General features: G+C 47.0%; 1 protein-coding gene across 2 annotated transcripts in view; it reads left to right on the plus strand.

The window, feature by feature from the left end:
* ECE1 (endothelin converting enzyme 1) overlaps positions 1–16896 on the plus strand; it is a 120018-nt gene that overhangs the window by 87700 nt on the left and 15422 nt on the right. For both annotated transcript variants that reach the window (XM_082448843.1, XM_082448842.1), the window contains exons 8-10: positions 70–261; positions 5659–5801; positions 13606–13720. In XM_082448843.1, coding sequence (XP_082304969.1) covers positions 70–261; positions 5659–5801; positions 13606–13720 — 450 coding nt within the window. The remainder of the gene's footprint in view (positions 1–69; positions 262–5658; positions 5802–13605; positions 13721–16896) is intronic.

A 16896-nucleotide genomic window follows, 5' to 3' on the forward strand; every position in this document is an offset into this window, starting at 1 on the left:
GCCCTGCCCCCCTTGTCCAGTGGGCAGTGGGTAGCAGCCACTGACGGATGGGGGTGCTGGGTCCCACAGGTGCTGATGGGATACCTGAACTACATGGTCCAGCTGGGAAAGCTGCTGGGCGGAGGGGACGAGGACACCATCCGGCCCCAGATGCAGCAGATCCTGGACTTTGAGACAGAGCTGGCCAACATCACCATCCCCCAGGAGAAGCGCCGGGACGAGGAGCTCATCTACCACAAAGTGACGGCAGCCGAACTGCAGGTAGCTGAGCTCTGCTGACGCGGAGGCTGAGACAGCACAGAATTCAGGATGGAGGGCACTGGACTGGGGTGTTTACACCCCCTTCACCAGACCCTCAGAGCAACCCCATGAAGCAGGGATGGTTGCTGTCCCCAGTTCACAGACGGAACTGAGGCTTAGAGAATTAGAGTTGCCTGCTGAAGGCCACACAGCCAGGGACCAGCCAAAGCCAGTCTCTTGCCCTATGCCAGGCTGCTTTTCTGAAACCGCAGCTACCTGGGGAGACTCTGTGGTCGTGAAAATACTGGCTCACATTGATTGGGCATTTCCAGTCTCTCAAGCTCAAGTACATCAAGCCTGATGCACAGCCAGTAAACGTGAAGGTTGGGTTCTGATGTCATCTCCCTTTTCCGAGCCAGGAGGTTAGGTGATGTGCTCAAGGCCTCTAGGCTCCTAAGTGACAGGGGAGCTGGGACCGGGACTCAGGCTTGGCTTACTGGAGCTCTGCTTCTGACCACGACCCCTGGTGACCTCCTGGAGCTGTAACAGGGTTGGGGTCAGAACTGTGACGCTCTCTGCACTGGGTGTACCCTTCTGAGAAGTCGATGTCTCTTCTGTAGGTCAGCCTCTACCAAAGCCTGCCCCCTGGTGGCTGCTTGGGACTTGCAGGTAGTGAGTTGATTGCCTGCCAGTTCCTTCTTTCCAGTTCGTGGCATGTTGGTGTCCAGCCTTCCCCCAGGCTCTGGGGTCGCAGAGGAATCAGCAGAACGGCCTTAGTCAATATTCCTGTTTCCTGCCATCTCCCAGGAATGCTTGGCTAGGCCATGCTTCCCTGCTCGGAAGGATGTCCAGGCCACCTGTGTTGAGGCTTCACTCTTCCTCTGCCCAGCCGAGTCCTGCCCATCCGTTAGAGTTTGGCTCATTTCTGCTGCTTTAGGGAAGAACACCTAGGTCCCTACCCCTTTTTCTCTCTCCATCCCTCGCTCCAACAAGTGTCTGTGGGGCTACCTTGGGGCCTTGCTCTTGACGTGCTTCCAGGCGAGTAAGGGACACCAACGAGGAAACAAGCTCAATCTCATTGCCGAGTGCTTTGGGCAAAAGAAGCAGGGCACTGGGGCCAGGGGCAGAGCTACGTCAAGGAGGTTGAGTCTAATGAATAAGTGAGCAAGAGCCAGGCTGAGTGTCCCAGGCAGAGGTGCAGCCCACACAAAGGCTGGGGATGACGGCAAGAGAGCCTGGCCTCCTTTTGGGTGCCAGCTGCCCTTTAGGTCCCCAGAGAAGCTGGCATCAGGGGGAGTGGTGCTGAGTGGATTGTTATGGAGATCAGCAGCCTGTGCTGGGCACCATCTGGCACTGTTTTTCCGCTCCGAGGCCAGGAAGTCGAGGGAGATGCTGTTTGTGCAACATGATTTGGTTTGCTCCAGCTGCCCAGTTCTCAGCCCAGAAGGGCTCCAGCAGTCCCTCTCCCCCCTGCAGTGGCCACGAAGCCAACTGACAGCCCGAGAGTGGCCAAGAAAGCACAGTAGCCCTGGGCACATCTGCCCCAGCGTGGCTTCCAGGCTCTGCCCCCAGATGTCTTTTCACCATTGCTTTTGCTCTATTCTTCCAAGCAAGCAAGGAAAGGCTTTTCCTCCCTCCCAGCTACAGAGCTGCCAGGGTCGGGAGGATTTCAGCAGAGGCGGCAGCCTGGAGTTGTGTGAGTCCTGGGCTTGGAGTCAGAAGACTGCTCTGGCCCAGCCCCACCGCGAGCCTTGGGCAAGTCACATAACCCCCTCTTTGAGCCTTGGTTTCCTTCCTTGTAAAATGGGCTTTGCTTGCTCATTTACACCTGCTCCATTGCAGAACACAGAGACAAATGAGGGACAGCCCCTGCCCTCATAAGGGGCAGTGGTTCTTAACTTTAAGTCATAGAATTCTTTGAGGACAGGTTGAAAACTGTGGCGCGTCTCCCAGAAGAAATGGACATGGTTACATATAAAAAAATTATGTCTAAAAAAAAAAAAATTATGTCTAGTGTTTAAAGAATTCCTGGACCCCTGAAGCCTGGTGTCCTGGATGAGAATTGGCCTGCCCTGCCCATGGGGTTGCATGACGGTGAGATAAGGCAAAGGATGAGATCTCATCTTGTAAACTGACATGCAATTTGAACATATTACAGTAATCGATCTTAGTATTATTCCTGTGTCATCAGTAATGACAGCCCACGTCGCCAGCCCTAAACCAATTTGATTCATTCCACCCTTGGACAGAGAATGTCTTTCTGTTCCCTGGTATCTGGAAATTTGGTTTTCTTCCCAGACTCCAGGAGGCTCAGGGAAGGCTCCCCAGCCTTTCACAGTGTGGTTCTAGGAATACACGGCGGTTCCAGGCAAGCTCCCAGCAGCAGAGTCTGAATTCAGACCCATGAATCAAACATCCTTCTGTTGCTTCTCTAGAGGCTTGAGGACCTTCCTGTTCCTTTCTAGGACTTTCCACACCAAAAGTTGATTGGGAATGAGCCCCATCCTCTGCTCTAAATTCTTCAGCTGAGATAGAGCCTGGGGGCATCCTCTTTCCTCTCCCACTTTGCAAGCCTACTTGAGCTGGGTGCTTGGTGACCAGCGGTACTCTTTGGCTGCGGGTGTGGAAAATAGAGCTCATCTGTGTGCCCCAAAGGCTTTGAGTCACAAGTGGAATGTCCTGGTTGGTTAAAACAGCCGTCTCCATGGAGATGGACCCAGGCACTCGGGTTTAAGTTAGGTGTTCACTAAAGCAGTAAAGATTGAAAATGTGAAAATCTTGGTAATCAACATGCACCCTGTTTTCAGAGTTGTGGGAATTTACCTGCACAGAACACCTGCTCTCCCTAAAGGAACAGGCTTGTGTTACGTACACGGGGATTTATCATCACCTATATCTGTACCCTGATCAGAGAGTTCCAATCACCTGCAGTTTATGAAGCTCTTGTTAATTGTATAAACAACGACATTTTGTAAACTTGGCGATTTTCCCAGGGGCTTTGCCAGCAGGTCACACTGTCAGGTGGCTCTAAGTGTTGAGCCCTGTTTGACCATCTCACCTGGACACCTTCAAGCTTTGCAGCCACAGAAATTTGATGGGGAGCCCCAGAGGTCACCTGCTTAAGGAGCTCCTGCCAGGAAGAGAGGGCGGAATGGACAAGCTAGGGGAAAAAAGAAGCTCGGTTTATTGCATAAGCTGTCCCGAGAGGCACAGAGCAGCCCACCCTTGGCAGGGATTTTTGTCTCCATTTGAGAGAAAGGCTGCAAAGTGACTTGAGGTCCAGAGCTGGTTCATGGTGGGGACCCCAATCTAGGTCTTCTCCAAAACAGGGCTCTTCCCAGCTCATCTTGGTGCCAGGCAGGTGGGCACAGCTCTTCCCAACTCTGTGGGTAGTTTGCAATAGGTCATGGTGGGAATGCAAATTATCCGCCATCACTGAGAGCCAGTTGTTAAATGTTTACCAGCACACCACTGCCCACGGGACCTGCCCTCCTCAGTCCTTTGAGGTCCTTGTTCCCCAGCAGCTGAGCTGCCCTTTAAAACCAGAGAGACTGTCAAGTGGGAGGTTTTTATGGCTGCCTCTGTCACTGAGAACATTATAAGTATTTACCAACAGGTTATAGATTCATCGATGTCACAGATTGATTTTACATTCTTAATTGATCTTCCCGTATGAAGGCCATTTATAAGGCATTTCTCCCTTCCTTTATTTGTCTTGCATTTTGCCCATTTTCAAGGGAACAAAGAACAGAATTTGGAATCAGTCCCAGGACCACTCTTGGGAGGCTTTGAGCAATGATTATAATAGCTAATCAATGATTATAATAGCTAACATTGATTGAGTGCTTGCTAAATACCAGATACCATTGACATTACAGGCATTTTTGCTGTAACAGTATATGCAGTCCTGAAAAACCTTGCATCCTTTAAAGCTACAGGACTGAAAAGAACTGAAAAGAACAGAACATATGGGGAAAATAGGACTAGAGCAGTCCATTCAGAAGCTGTATAACTTGAGGACATTATGCTAAGTTAAATAAGCCAGTCACACAAGGACAAATACTGCACGGATCCACTCAGATGAGGTATATAGAGTAGTCAGGTTCACAGACAGAAAGTAGAATGGTGGTTGCCTAGGGTGAGGGAGGGGGATGGGGGAGTTATTGTTTAATAGATTCAGAGTTTCAGTTTTGCAAGATGAAATCTGTGGATGGATTGTGGTGATGGTTGCACAACATGAATATATTATACTTAATGCCACTGAACTGTACACTTAAACATGGCTAAGGTGGTAAATTTTATGTTACCACAGTTTTTTTTTAAAAGTTGTGCCACTTGGTCATCAAAACACTCACAAGACAGTAATTGGAACCTTGAGAAATAGCTCGTGTGGCTGGAGGCTGCCTGGTGGGAAATGGAACTCCTGGCTGTGGACGCGGAGACCCCGAAGACAGACAGATGGGAGCTCTATGCAGTGGGGCTGCCGTTAGGCGGGCCAAGGGCAAGTGCAGCCCTCTGGGAGCTGAGAGTTATGCAAAGTGGCATGTGCCTCTGTGGGGAGGGTTGTGTGCAGGTGCTCCTTTTAAATTATCTTAAAATAGAGCTGACTGGCTTCCTGTGTGGGCATCGGCTGAGCTGAGGGTTTTTACTCTTGCTGAGGTTATCATCCTGTGCTTGCTTTTCCAGATCCCATGGCTGAGAAAGACCTGCTGTGGACCAGAGAATTCTATGCACTCTACTGCTGTTATTCTTGTAGTTACCAATCATACAGAAGACTGATCATATAGAATCTAGTTGATGTTACAGGACCACATGTTGAGTAGAACAGACAGGATTACTTGTTTAATTCTCACACTAACCCTGTGGGGTGGGTTTTATGATGATGATGAGCCTCACTTTTCAGATGAGATCCCGAGGCACAGAGGGGCTCATCCACTTACTCCAGGTCACACAGCTAGTGAGCGTATGAACCCAGGCAGTTGGCTCCAGATTCTACACACATCCATTACAGACCCCTCTGAGGCTCAGTTTCTTCATCAGTAAAATGGGGATAATGGTACCTACCGCCTAGGCTTGTCATGAGGTCCAACTGAGAGAAGATGTGTTTCACTCATGGTGGCCCCTGGCACTGGAGGGGCTTGACCAACAGTGGCTGCCGCTGCTGTCACTGTGTCTCCTCTTATTCCATTTCAAGTTACAGTTTGGTATTTGGTGCCTTACAGTTTTATGTACAGCGTCTCTGACAACAGTCAGCCAGCCTGGGTTTGACATCTGCCCAGTGCACCGTCAGCCAGCGCCCAGCTCTTTGCTTTGTCCGCGGTGAGGACTCGATGGCGCCTTCTTCAGAAGAACGACCTAGAGTCCTGGGCTCTGAGGAGAAGAGCCCAGCCAGAGTCACGCTGTCTGCTTCCCTTCCAGGCCTTGGCGCCCGCCATCAACTGGCTGCCCTTCCTCAACACCATCTTCTACCCCGTGGAGATCAACGAATCCGAGCCTATAGTCGTCTATGACAAAGAGTACCTGAGTCAGGTCTCCACCCTCATCAACAACACAGACAAATGGTAAGGGCACCCGGCCGCCTGGGATGGGCCTCTCATGGGCAGCCTCTTGGTCACACATGGCCCCTCTCCTCAGCCAGGACAGGGGCCACACTGACTAGGAACATGGACCCTGGGCTGGCTTTTGTGAGAGGCTGCAGGGTACCCAGGCTCCGCCGCCCGCCAGGTTGGTAGCCTTGGCCATGTTTCTTTCCCTTTTTCGGGTTCATTTTCCTCATCCATAAAATGGGGATACAAATACAGAGAACTGAGTGAAATAATCTGTGTGAAGTATTTTAACACAGTGCCTGACACTGAATGGGACTCAGTAAATGTTAGCTAATAATTTAGTTAATATTTATGATTTTTAAAAAATATTTATTTAGTGGGCTTCCCTGGTGGCGCAGTGGTTAGGAGTCCACCTGCCAGTGGAGGGGACGCGGGTTTGAGCCCTGGTCCAGGAAGATACCACATGCCGCAGAGCAACCAAGCCTGCGCACCACAACTACTGAGCCTGAGCTCTAGAGCCCGCGAGCCACAACTACTGAGCCCACATGCCACAACTCTTGAAGCCCGTGCACCTAGAGCCCGTGCTCCGCAACAAGAGAAGCCACCACAATGAGAAACCCACGCCCCACAATGAAGAGTAGCCCCCACTCGCCGCAACTAGAGAAAGCCCACGTGCAGCAATGAAGACCCGACGCAGGCAAAAATAATAAATAAATTTTTTTAACTTAATTATTTATTTATTTGGCTGCGTCAGGTCTTAGTTGCGGCACATGGGCTCTCTAGTTGTGGCATGCAGGCTGTAGAGCGCGCAGCCTTAGTTGCCCCCCGCCATGTGGAATCTTAGTTCTACCACCAGGGATTGAACCTGTGTCCCCTGCGTTGGAAGGCAGATTCTTAACCACTGGACCACCAAGGAAGTCCTATGGTTTTTGTTTTGTTTTGCTTTGTTTTGTTTTGAGTGAAGAAATCTGAAGTTTATTTTGAATACTGTGAGGAACATTGAAAGCTTAATACTTTTTTAAAAATAATTAATTAATTAATTAATTTGTGCTGTGCCAGGTCTTAGTTGCGGCACGCGGGATCTTTGTGGCATGCAGGATCTTTTTTTTTTTTTTTTTACAAATTTCATGTAATGTCTGAAACATTTATATTAACATATTTCCATACAAATAACCCAAAGACAGTTTAGTATTAGTGGGTTTTTTTGTTTGTTTGTACTGAAGGTTCTTATCAGTCATCACTTTTATACACATCAGTGTATACATGTCAATCCCAATTGCCCAATTCAGCACAACACCATCCCCACCCCACCGCAGTTTTCCCCCCTTGGTGTCCATACGTTTGTTCTCTACATCTGTGTCTCATCTTCTGCCCTGCAACCCGGTTCATCTGTACCATTTTTCTAGGTTCCACATACATGTGTTAATATACGATATTTGTTTTTCTCTTTCTGACTTACCTCACTCTATATGACAGTCTCTAGATCCATCCACGTCTCAACAAATGACTCAATTTCATTCCTTTTTATGGCTGAGTAATATTCCATTGTACATATGTACCACAACTTCTTTATCCATTCGTCTGTCGATGGGCATTTAGGTTGCTTCCATGACCTGGCTATTGTAAATAGTGCTGCAATGAACATTGGGGTGCATGTGTCTTTTTGAATTATGGTTTTCTCTGGGTATATGCCCAGTAGTGGGATTGCTGGATCATATGGTAATTCTATTTTTAGTTTTTTAAGGAACCCCCATATTGTTCTCCATAGTGGCTGTATCAATTTACATTCCCACCAACAGTGCAAGAGGGTTCCCTTTTCTCCACACCCTCTCCAGCATTTGTTGTTTGTAGATTTTCTGATGATGCCCATTCTAACTGGTGTGAGGTGATACCTCATTGTAGTTTTGATTTGCATTTCTCTAATAATTAGTGATGTTGAGCATATTTTCATGTGCTTCTTGGCCATCTGTATGTCTTCTTTGGAGAAATGTCTATTTAGGTCTTCTGCCCATTTTTGGATTGGGGTGTTTGTTTCTTTAATATTGAGCTGAATGAGCTGTTTATATATTTTGGAGATTAATCCTTTGTCTGTTGATTCATTTGCAAATATTTTCTCCCATTCTGAGGGTTGTCTTTTCGTCTTGTTTATGGTTTCCTTTGCTGTGCAAAAGCTTTGAAGTTTCATTAGGTCCCATTTGTTTATTTTTGTTTTTATTTCCATGACTCTAGGAGGTGGATCAAAAAAGATCTTGCTGTGATTTATGTCAAAGAGTGTTCTTCCTATGTTTTCCTCTAAGAGTTTTATAGTGTCCGGTCTTACATTTAGGTCTCGAATCCATTTTGAGTTTATTTTTGTGTATGGTGTTAGGGAGTATTCTAATTTCATTCTTTTACATGTAGCTGTCCAGTTTTCCCAGCACCACTTATTGAAGAGACTGTCTTTTCTCCATTGTGTATCTTTGCCTCCTTTGTCATAGATTAGTTGACCATAGGTGCGTGGGTTTATCTCTGGGCTTTCTACCTTGTTCCATTGATATATGTTTCTGTTTTTGTGCCAGTACCATATTGTCTTGATTACTGTAGCTTTGTAGTATAGTCTGAAGTCAGGGAGTCTGATTCCTCCAGCCCCGTTTTTTTCCCTGAAGACTGCTTTGGCTATTCGGGGTCTTTTGTGTCTCCATACAAATTTTAAGATGATTTGTTCTAGTTCCGTAAAAATGCGATTGGTAATTTGATAGGGATTGCATTGACTCTGTAGATTGCTTTGGGTGGTATATTCATTTTCACAATATTGATTCTTCCAATCCAAGAACATGGTATATCTCTCCATCTGTTGGTATCATCTTTAACTTCTTTCATCAGTGTCTTATAGTATTCTGCATACAGTCTTTTGTCTCCCTAGGTAGGTTTATTCCTAGGTATTTTACTCTTTTTGTTGCAATGGTAAATGGGAGTGTTTCCATAATTTCTCTTTCAGATTTTTCATCATTAGTGTATAGGAATGCAAGAGATTTCTGTGCATTAATTTTGTATCCTGCTACTTTACCAAATTCATTGATTAGCTCTAGTAGTTTTCTGGTGGCATTTTTAGGATTCTCTATGTATAGTATCATGTCATCTGCAAACAGTGACAGTTTTACGTCTTCTTTTCCAATTTGTATTCCTTTTATTTCTTTTTCTTCTCTGATTGCCGAGGCTAGGACTTCCAAAACTATGTTGAATAATAGTGGCGAGAGTGGACATCCTTGTCTCGTTCCTGATCTTGGAGGAAATGCTTTCAGTTTTTCACCATTGAGAATGATGTTTGCTGTGGGTTTGTCGTATATGGCCTTTATTATGTTGAGGTAGGTTCCCTCTATGCCCACTTTCTGGAGAGTTTTTATCATAAATGGGTGTTGAATTTTGTCAAAAGCTTTTTCTGCATCTATTGAGACGTTCATATGGTTTTTATTCTTCAGTTTGTTAATATGGTGTATCACATTGATTGATTTGCGTATATTGAAGAATCCTTGCATCCCTGGGATAAATCCCACTTGATCATGGTGTATGATCCTTTTAATGTGTTGTTGGATTCTGTTTGCTAGTATTTTGTTGAGGATTTTTGCATCTCTATTCATCAGTGATATTGGTCTGTAATTTTCTTTTTTTGTAGTATCTTTGTCTGGTTTTGGTATCAGGGTGATGGTGGCCTCATAGAATGAGTTTGGGAGTGTTCCTTCCTCTGCAATTTTTTGGAAGAGTTTGAGAAGGATGGGTGTTAGCTCTTCTCTAAATGTTTGATAGAATTCACTTGTGAAGCCATCTGGTCCTGGCCTTTTGTTTGTTGGAAGATTTTTAATCACAGTTTCAATTTCATTACTTGTGATTGGTCTGTTCATATTTTCTGTTTCTTCCTGGTTCAGTCTCGGAAGGTTATACCTTTCTAAGAATTTGTCCATTTCTTCCAGGTTGTCCATTTTATTGGCATAGAGTTGCTTGTAGTAGTCTCTTTGGATGCTTTGTATTTCTGCGGCATCTGTTGTAACTTCTCCTTTTTCATTTCTAATTTTGTTGATCGAGTCCTCTCCCTCTTTTTCTTGATGAGTCTGGCTAATGGCTTATCAATTTTGTTTATCTTCTCAAAGAACCAGCTTTTAGTTTTATTGATATTTGCTATTGTTTTCTTTGTTTCTATTTCATTTATTTCTGCTCTGGTCTTTATGATTTCTTCCCTTCTGCTAACTTTGGGTTTTGTTTGTTCTTCTTTCTCTAGTTCCTTTAGGTGTAAGGTTAGATTGTTTACTTGAGATTTTTCTTGTTTCCTTAGGTAGGCTTGTATAGCTATAAACTTCCCTCTTAGAACTGCTTTTGCTGCATCCCATAGGTTTTGGATCATCGTGTTTTCATTGTCATTTGTCTCTAGGTATTTTTTGATTTCCTCTTTGATTTCTTCAGTGATCTCTTGGTTATTTAGTAACGCATTGTTTAGCCTCCATGTGTTTGTCTTTTTTACATTTTTTTCCCTGTAATTCATTTCTAATCTCATAGCGTTGTGGTCAGAAAAGATGCTTGATATGATTTCAATTTTCTTAAATTTACTGAGGCTTGATTTGTGACCCAAGATGTGATCTATCCTGGAGAATGTTCCATGCACACTTGAGAAGAAAGTGTAATCTGCTGTTTTTGGATGGAATGTCCTATAAATATCAATTAAATCTATCTGGTCAATTGTGTCATTTAAAGCTTCTGTTTCCTTATTTATTTTCATTTTGGATGATCTGTCCATTGGTGTAAGGGAGGTGTTAAAGTCCCCCACTATTATTGTGGTACTGTCAATTTCCTCTTTTATAGCTGTTAACAGTTGCCTTATGTATTGAGGTGCTCCTATGTTGGGTGCATATATATTTATAATTGTTATATCTTCTTCTTGGATTGATCCCTTGATCATTATGTAGTGTCCTTCCTTGTCTCTTGTAACATTCTTTATTTTAAAGTCTATTTTATCTGATATGAGTATAGCTACTCCAGCTTTCTTTTGATTTCCATTTGCATGGAATATCTTTTTCCATCCCCTCACTTTCAGTCTGTATGTGTCCCTAGGTCTGAAGCGGGTCTCTTGTAGACAGCCTATATATATATGGGTCTTGTTTTTGTATCCATTCAGCGAGCCTGTGTCTTTTGGTTGGAGCATTTAATCCATTCACGTTTAAGGTGATTATCGATATGTATGTTCCTATGACCATTTTCTTAATTGTTTTGGGTTTGTTTTTGTAGGCCCTTTTCTTCTCTTGTGTTTCCCACTTAGAGAAGTTCCTTTGGCATTTGTTGTAGAGCTGGTTTGGTGGTGCTGAATTCTCTTAGCTTTTCTTGTCTGTAAATCTTTTGATTTCTCCATCAAATCTAAATGAGATCCTTGCTGGGTAGAGTAATCTTGGTTGTAGGTTCTTCCCTTTCATCACTTTAAGTATATCATGCCACTCCCTTCTGGCTTGTAGAGTTTCTGCTGAGAAATCAGCTGTTAACCTTATGGGAGTTCCCTTGTATGTTATTTGTTGTTTTCCCCTTGCCGTTTTCAATAATTTTTCTTTGTCTTTAATTTTTGCCAGTTTGATTACTATGTGTCTCAGCGTGTTTCTCCTTGGGTTTATCCTGTATGGGACTCTCTGCGCTTCCTGGACTTGGGTGGCTATTTCCTTCCCCATGTTAGGGAAGTTTTCGACTCTAATCTCTTCAAATATTTTCTCTGGTCCTTTCTCTCTCTCTTCTCCTTCTGGGACCCCTATAATGCAAATGTTGTTGCATTTAATGTTGTCCCAGAGGTCTCTTAGGCTGTCCTCATTTCTTTTCATTCTTTTTTCTTTAGTCTCTTCCGCAGCAGTGAATTCCACCATTCTGTCTTCCAGGTCACTTATCTGTTCTTCTGCCTCAGTTATTCTGCTATTGATTCCTTCTAGTGTAGTTTTCATTTCAGTTATTGTATTGTTCATTTCTGTTTGTTTGTTCTTTAATTCTTCTAGGTCTTTGTTAAACATTTCTCGCATCTTCTCGATCTTTGCCTCCATTCTTATTCCGAGGTCCTGGATCATCTTCACTATCATTATTCTCAATTCTTTTTCTGGAAGGTTGCCTATCTCCACTTCATTTAGTTGTTTTTCTGGGGTTTTATCTTGTTCCTTCATCTGGTACATAGCCCTCTGCCTTTTCATCTTGTCTGTCTTTCTGTGAATGTGGTTTTTGTTCCACAGGCTGCAGGATTGTAGTTTTTCTTGCTTCTGCTGTCTGCCCTCTGGTGGTTGAGGCTATCTAAGAGGCTTGATGGGAGGCTCTGGTGGTGCGTAGAGCTGACTGTTTCTGTGGTGGGCAGAGCTCAGTAAAACTTTAATCCACTTGACTGTTGATGGGTGGGGCTGGGTTCCCTCCCTGTTGGTTGTTTTGCCTGAGGCAACCCAACACTGGAGCCTACCTGGGCTCTTTGGTGGGGCTGATGACAGACTCTGGGAGGGCTCACGCCAAGGAGTACTTCCCAGAACTTCTGCTGCCAGTGTCCTTGTCCCCACGGTGAAACAGAGCCACCCCCCACCTCTGCAGGAGACCTTCCAACACTAGCAGGTAGGTCTGGTTTAGTCTCCCCCGGGGTCACTGCTCCTTCCCCTGGGTCCCGATGTGCACACTACTTTGTGTGTGCCCTCCAAGAATGGGGTCGCTGTTTCCCCCAGTCCTGTCGAAGTCTTGCAATCAATTCCCACTAGGCTTCAAAGTCTGATTCTCTATGAATTCCTCCTCCCATTGCCGGACCCCCAGGTTGGGAAGCCTGACGGGGGGCTCAGAACCTTCACTCCAGTGGGTGGACTTCTGTGGTATAAGTGTTCACCAGTCTGTGAGTCACCCACCCAGCAGTTATGGGATTTGATTTTACCGTGATTGCACCCCTCCTACCGTCTCATTGTGGCTTCTCCTTTGTCTTTGGATGTGGGGTATCTTTTTTGGTGAGTTCCAGTGTCTTCCTGTCAATGATTGTCCAGCCGCTAGTTGTGATTCTGGTGTTCTCACAAGAGGGAGTGAGAGCACGTCCTTCTACTCTGCCATCTTGGTTCCTCCTATGGTTTTTTAATTGTAAAGATTTGTTGCAGAAATGTTTTTAACTACAGAGAAAAATTGAAATTACCCAAAACACTCATGTTGATCTTATGGGATGTGTATGTGTGTTTGTAGAGAGAAGCATGTATGTGAGAGAGAGAGCAAGAGATGGATTTTCTAATACATGGTTCCTTTTTTCCCCATCATTGTGAACACGTGTATAGTCTGCTTTTCCCTTGACCTTTATCATAAGCACCTTCCCCATATCATCCCAGACCCTCTGCAGGTCTCATTTTTCATGGCTACATAATATTCCATCAAGTATAAATATGATTATTTACTCACCATTCCCCAGTTGTCAGACATTCAGGTTGGTTCCAGTTTGAGGCTGGATGTTCACCATAGTGATCACTATATCTATGTGTGAAGGTGACTTGCTTGCAAAGGTGACACCAGCCACAGATGGTTCTCTGTGCCCTGGAGGTGGGGGCAGTGAGAGCTCTCATTCATGGAGACCTTGGCCCAGCTGGCCAGAGCTTCCTTTCCTGCCCCTCCGATTCTTAGGCCCCCTTTCCCATCTTTGGCCTTCTGGCTGGGTCTTCCCCAAGCATTGGAAATGGCCACTCCTTCCCTTCTTCAACCCAGTACCACACAGCATCCAGGGTGCAACTCCATGAGCGCCCCCTAGAGGCCAGTGGGGGGAATGCTCCTGTGCATCCAGCCTGGGGCACTTCTGAGCCTGTCTGTCATCCTCTTGCCCCAGCCTGCTGAACAACTACATGATCTGGAACCTGGTGCGGAAGACAAGCTCCTTCCTCGATCAGCGCTTTCAGGACGCCGACGAGAAGTTCATGGAAGTCATGTACGGGACCAAGAAGGTGAGCACCTGCTGTGCGCCAGGCCCTAGAACTCGCGAGGGAGGTAGATGACAGGCAGAGAATGAAGAGGGCCACTGAAGGGACCCACCAAGGTGTCCCTGGATGCACAGGAGGGGATCCAGTCCAGCCAGGGGTGGGCAGAAGTTTCCAGGAAGAGGTGATTACACCGTCTTCAAGTGTAAAGAGGACTTTCAGTGATTTAGCTAATTTACAGCAAAAGGCGGCCTCTGGTCTCTCCCTTCCGACTCATTCTTGATGGTGATGGTGATAAGGCTTTCCTTGTATAACTCATGTGACTGTCACATCCCTGCAAGGTGGGTATGATCATCAGCCCCCTCTCACACAGGGACCCCCCCCAATAATACTACTTCTTCACCATAAATGTAAAACCCTTGGAGCAGCCCCTGACTCATGGTAAGTACGACACGACTGTCCACTGATATTATTATCCTCCCAAGCCCCAGACCAGGTGGTCTCCACCAGCTTTATTTTATTTTATTTTATCTTTTAGTGTTTATTTATTTATCTTTATTTGGCTGCGCCAGGTCTTAGTTGAGGCATGTGGGATCTTCGTTGAGGCATGCGGGATCTTTTTTTTAGTTGTGGCCTGTGGGCTTCTTAGTTGCGGCACACATGTGGGATCTAGTTCCCCGACCAGGGATCAAACCCGGGCCCCCTGCACTGGGAGCCCGGAGTCTTAACCACTGGACCACCAGGGAAGTCCCTTCACCAGCTTTAAATGCCCCACTGTGACCCCTGCCCTCTAGCTACTTCCACCTCCCCAAGGAAGTGGAGGTCATTGTGTCGTTCACACGGCCAGCTAGTGCGTGTTCACTGACGCCCTGCCACCATGTGCCAGACTCTGAGCCCAGTATGGAGACACTGAGATGGGGTCTGTGCCCCAGGCCCCCACGTCTGCTGAGGGGGCTGAGAGAAACCGATCAGTCCGCACGTGCTGAGGGGGTACACCAAGACGGGACCCTTGCAGGCAGCTAGAGGTGCCCCAGCCACAGAGCAGTGGAGGCTGGAGTGCCAAGCCCCCCTACCCCAGCACACCCTGCCCACGCCCAGCACCGCAGCTAGCAAGACCCCAGAGGGCGAGCAGAGCTGGCGCCAGGTGGGCTCTGCTCCGGCAGCCCCTCCCAGAGTCCAGGGGAGTGGGCAGAGCCAGGTGAGGGCTGGCGGAGAATGGCAGCGTGTGGGCCCCGGAGTTGGTCCTGGGGAAGGTTCTGTCTCTCCCTCCCCTTGTACACCCGCCTCTGGCAGGAAGGGGACTGAGGGAGAGGGAGGCTGGGAACAATGCCTGCTCCTGGCAAGAGGGGCTTGCTCAGCCACGAAGGCCACGCTGGGCCTGCAGGGAAGGGCCAGGGGAAGAGCTGGCTGCCCTGCCCTCCTTCCTGCCCCACCTGCTCCTATCTTGGACCAGTCCTGGGTGAGCGCCTGGGTCACAGACGCGACAAGGCAGGGACTCTGTCCCCTGAACACGTGGTCTCCCAGGAGACTTTATACAGGAGGGGCCTGACCAGGACCCGGGATGGTAGTTACAGAGACAGCTCTGTGTGGGGGGGCACACGCCTCCATCATCACTTTACCCCCACCCCGGGTTACAGATGCAGAGACTGAGGCTCAGTGAGGTAAGGGGTTTCCCTAGTCACCCAGCAAGGAAGCAGCCAAGCTCAAATTCAAACCCAGGTCTGGATGACTACAACTTTTGGCACTTTTGGCTACTCACTGTTAGTGATAATAAATAAACTATATTATTATTGGATGTTTACTTTTTATAGGCATTATCTCACCAAGCTCCTACAACAGTTCTGTGTGTTGGAAACTGTTGTCATCATCTCATTTGACAGATGAGGCAACTGAGGCTCAGTGAGGGGAAGGGACTTGTTCAGTCATGCAGCTTGTAAGTGGAGTGGCTCTCAAACCCAGCACATCTGATTCCACAGCCCGTACCCCTGAGCTCTGCACCACTCAGCCTCTGCTCTGCAGGAAGCAAAAGTTAAAATTGAGCTTCCTGGTGGTTGCCAGGGGCAGCAAGTGGGGAGAGGAGAGTGGGGAGTTGTTGAATGGGCGGAGAGTTTCAGATTTGCAAGATGAGAGCTGGTGGGATACAGGAAGGCCTTGGCAGAAGCAAGGGCAGCTGGGAGACCCTGGACGTGGGAGGCTCTGAGCTGGGGCTCACTAGATGCCCCGGGGCTGAGGGGGGAAGACACTGCTCATCTGTTTCTCATTCTCTGGCCCTCCCCACTCCCCACCATGGCTGCTTCTGGGTCCAGGCCAGGTCCGTCCAGCTTGCGTCCCGCACAACTCAAAGCACAGCCCCGCTGTGTGACCTTGGGTAGTCCTTGTGGCTCTCTGAGCCTCAGTTTTCTCATCTGTTGTTTGGGATCATCCCTGACCTCATCTCACAGGACCCTTGGGAATGGCCTCCATTTGGGAAAACACTTTTAATTTGTAAAGCCTTATAGAGCATCCAGGTGTCCATCCTTGTAGGGAGGTAATAGCACAGAGCTTTGGGTCAGAAGTTCTGAGTTTGCAATGCTTCCTCTAACCATGAAGCCTTGGGCAAATCACTTCATTGGATCAGGGAGCTCAGTCTTCCCATCTGTAAAAAGGGGTAACTAATCACTGCCCTGTTTACCAGATGGTTGTCTGGGATTACATGAGGGAATCCCTACAAAGTCTGCTGTAAAGGCTACCATACTCCACACCGTGTTCTTCGTCTGCAGAAAGGAGCACAGAGAGTACCTGCCTCGTAGGGTTAATAACGAGGATTCTACAGGGTAGGGCCCCGCACCCAGTAAACACTTAATAAACATTCACTACTACTGCTGATGCTGTTATGCTTTTTATGCATCTGTCTCTCTCCCCCTGAATGTTCTGGGCATTTCAACTGAGCCCTTTGAGGGCAAGACCTAGCACAGTCAGGGCACAGCAGAACTGCTCAGAGAACACTGGCTGTGTGAATTAATGAACGCATGTGTGAATGAATGGGTTTATGCGAAGAATCCCCTGAGAAGACAATAAGAATCAGTCCATGATTCAGCCGTCCCAGCCTGGAGCCTCCACAGAGCCCAGGAGATAGAATCCCCCCGGTCCCGACCTCCTGTGTGGTCAGGCTCCGCCAGATTCAGGTACAGCCCGTGTCCAGCTGTAGGCTTTGAAGCTGAGGA

Source organism: Balaenoptera physalus, assembly GCF_965194825.1.
Source record: "Balaenoptera physalus genome assembly, chromosome: 1".
NCBI classification, from domain to species: domain Eukaryota; kingdom Metazoa; phylum Chordata; class Mammalia; order Artiodactyla; family Balaenopteridae; genus Balaenoptera; species Balaenoptera physalus.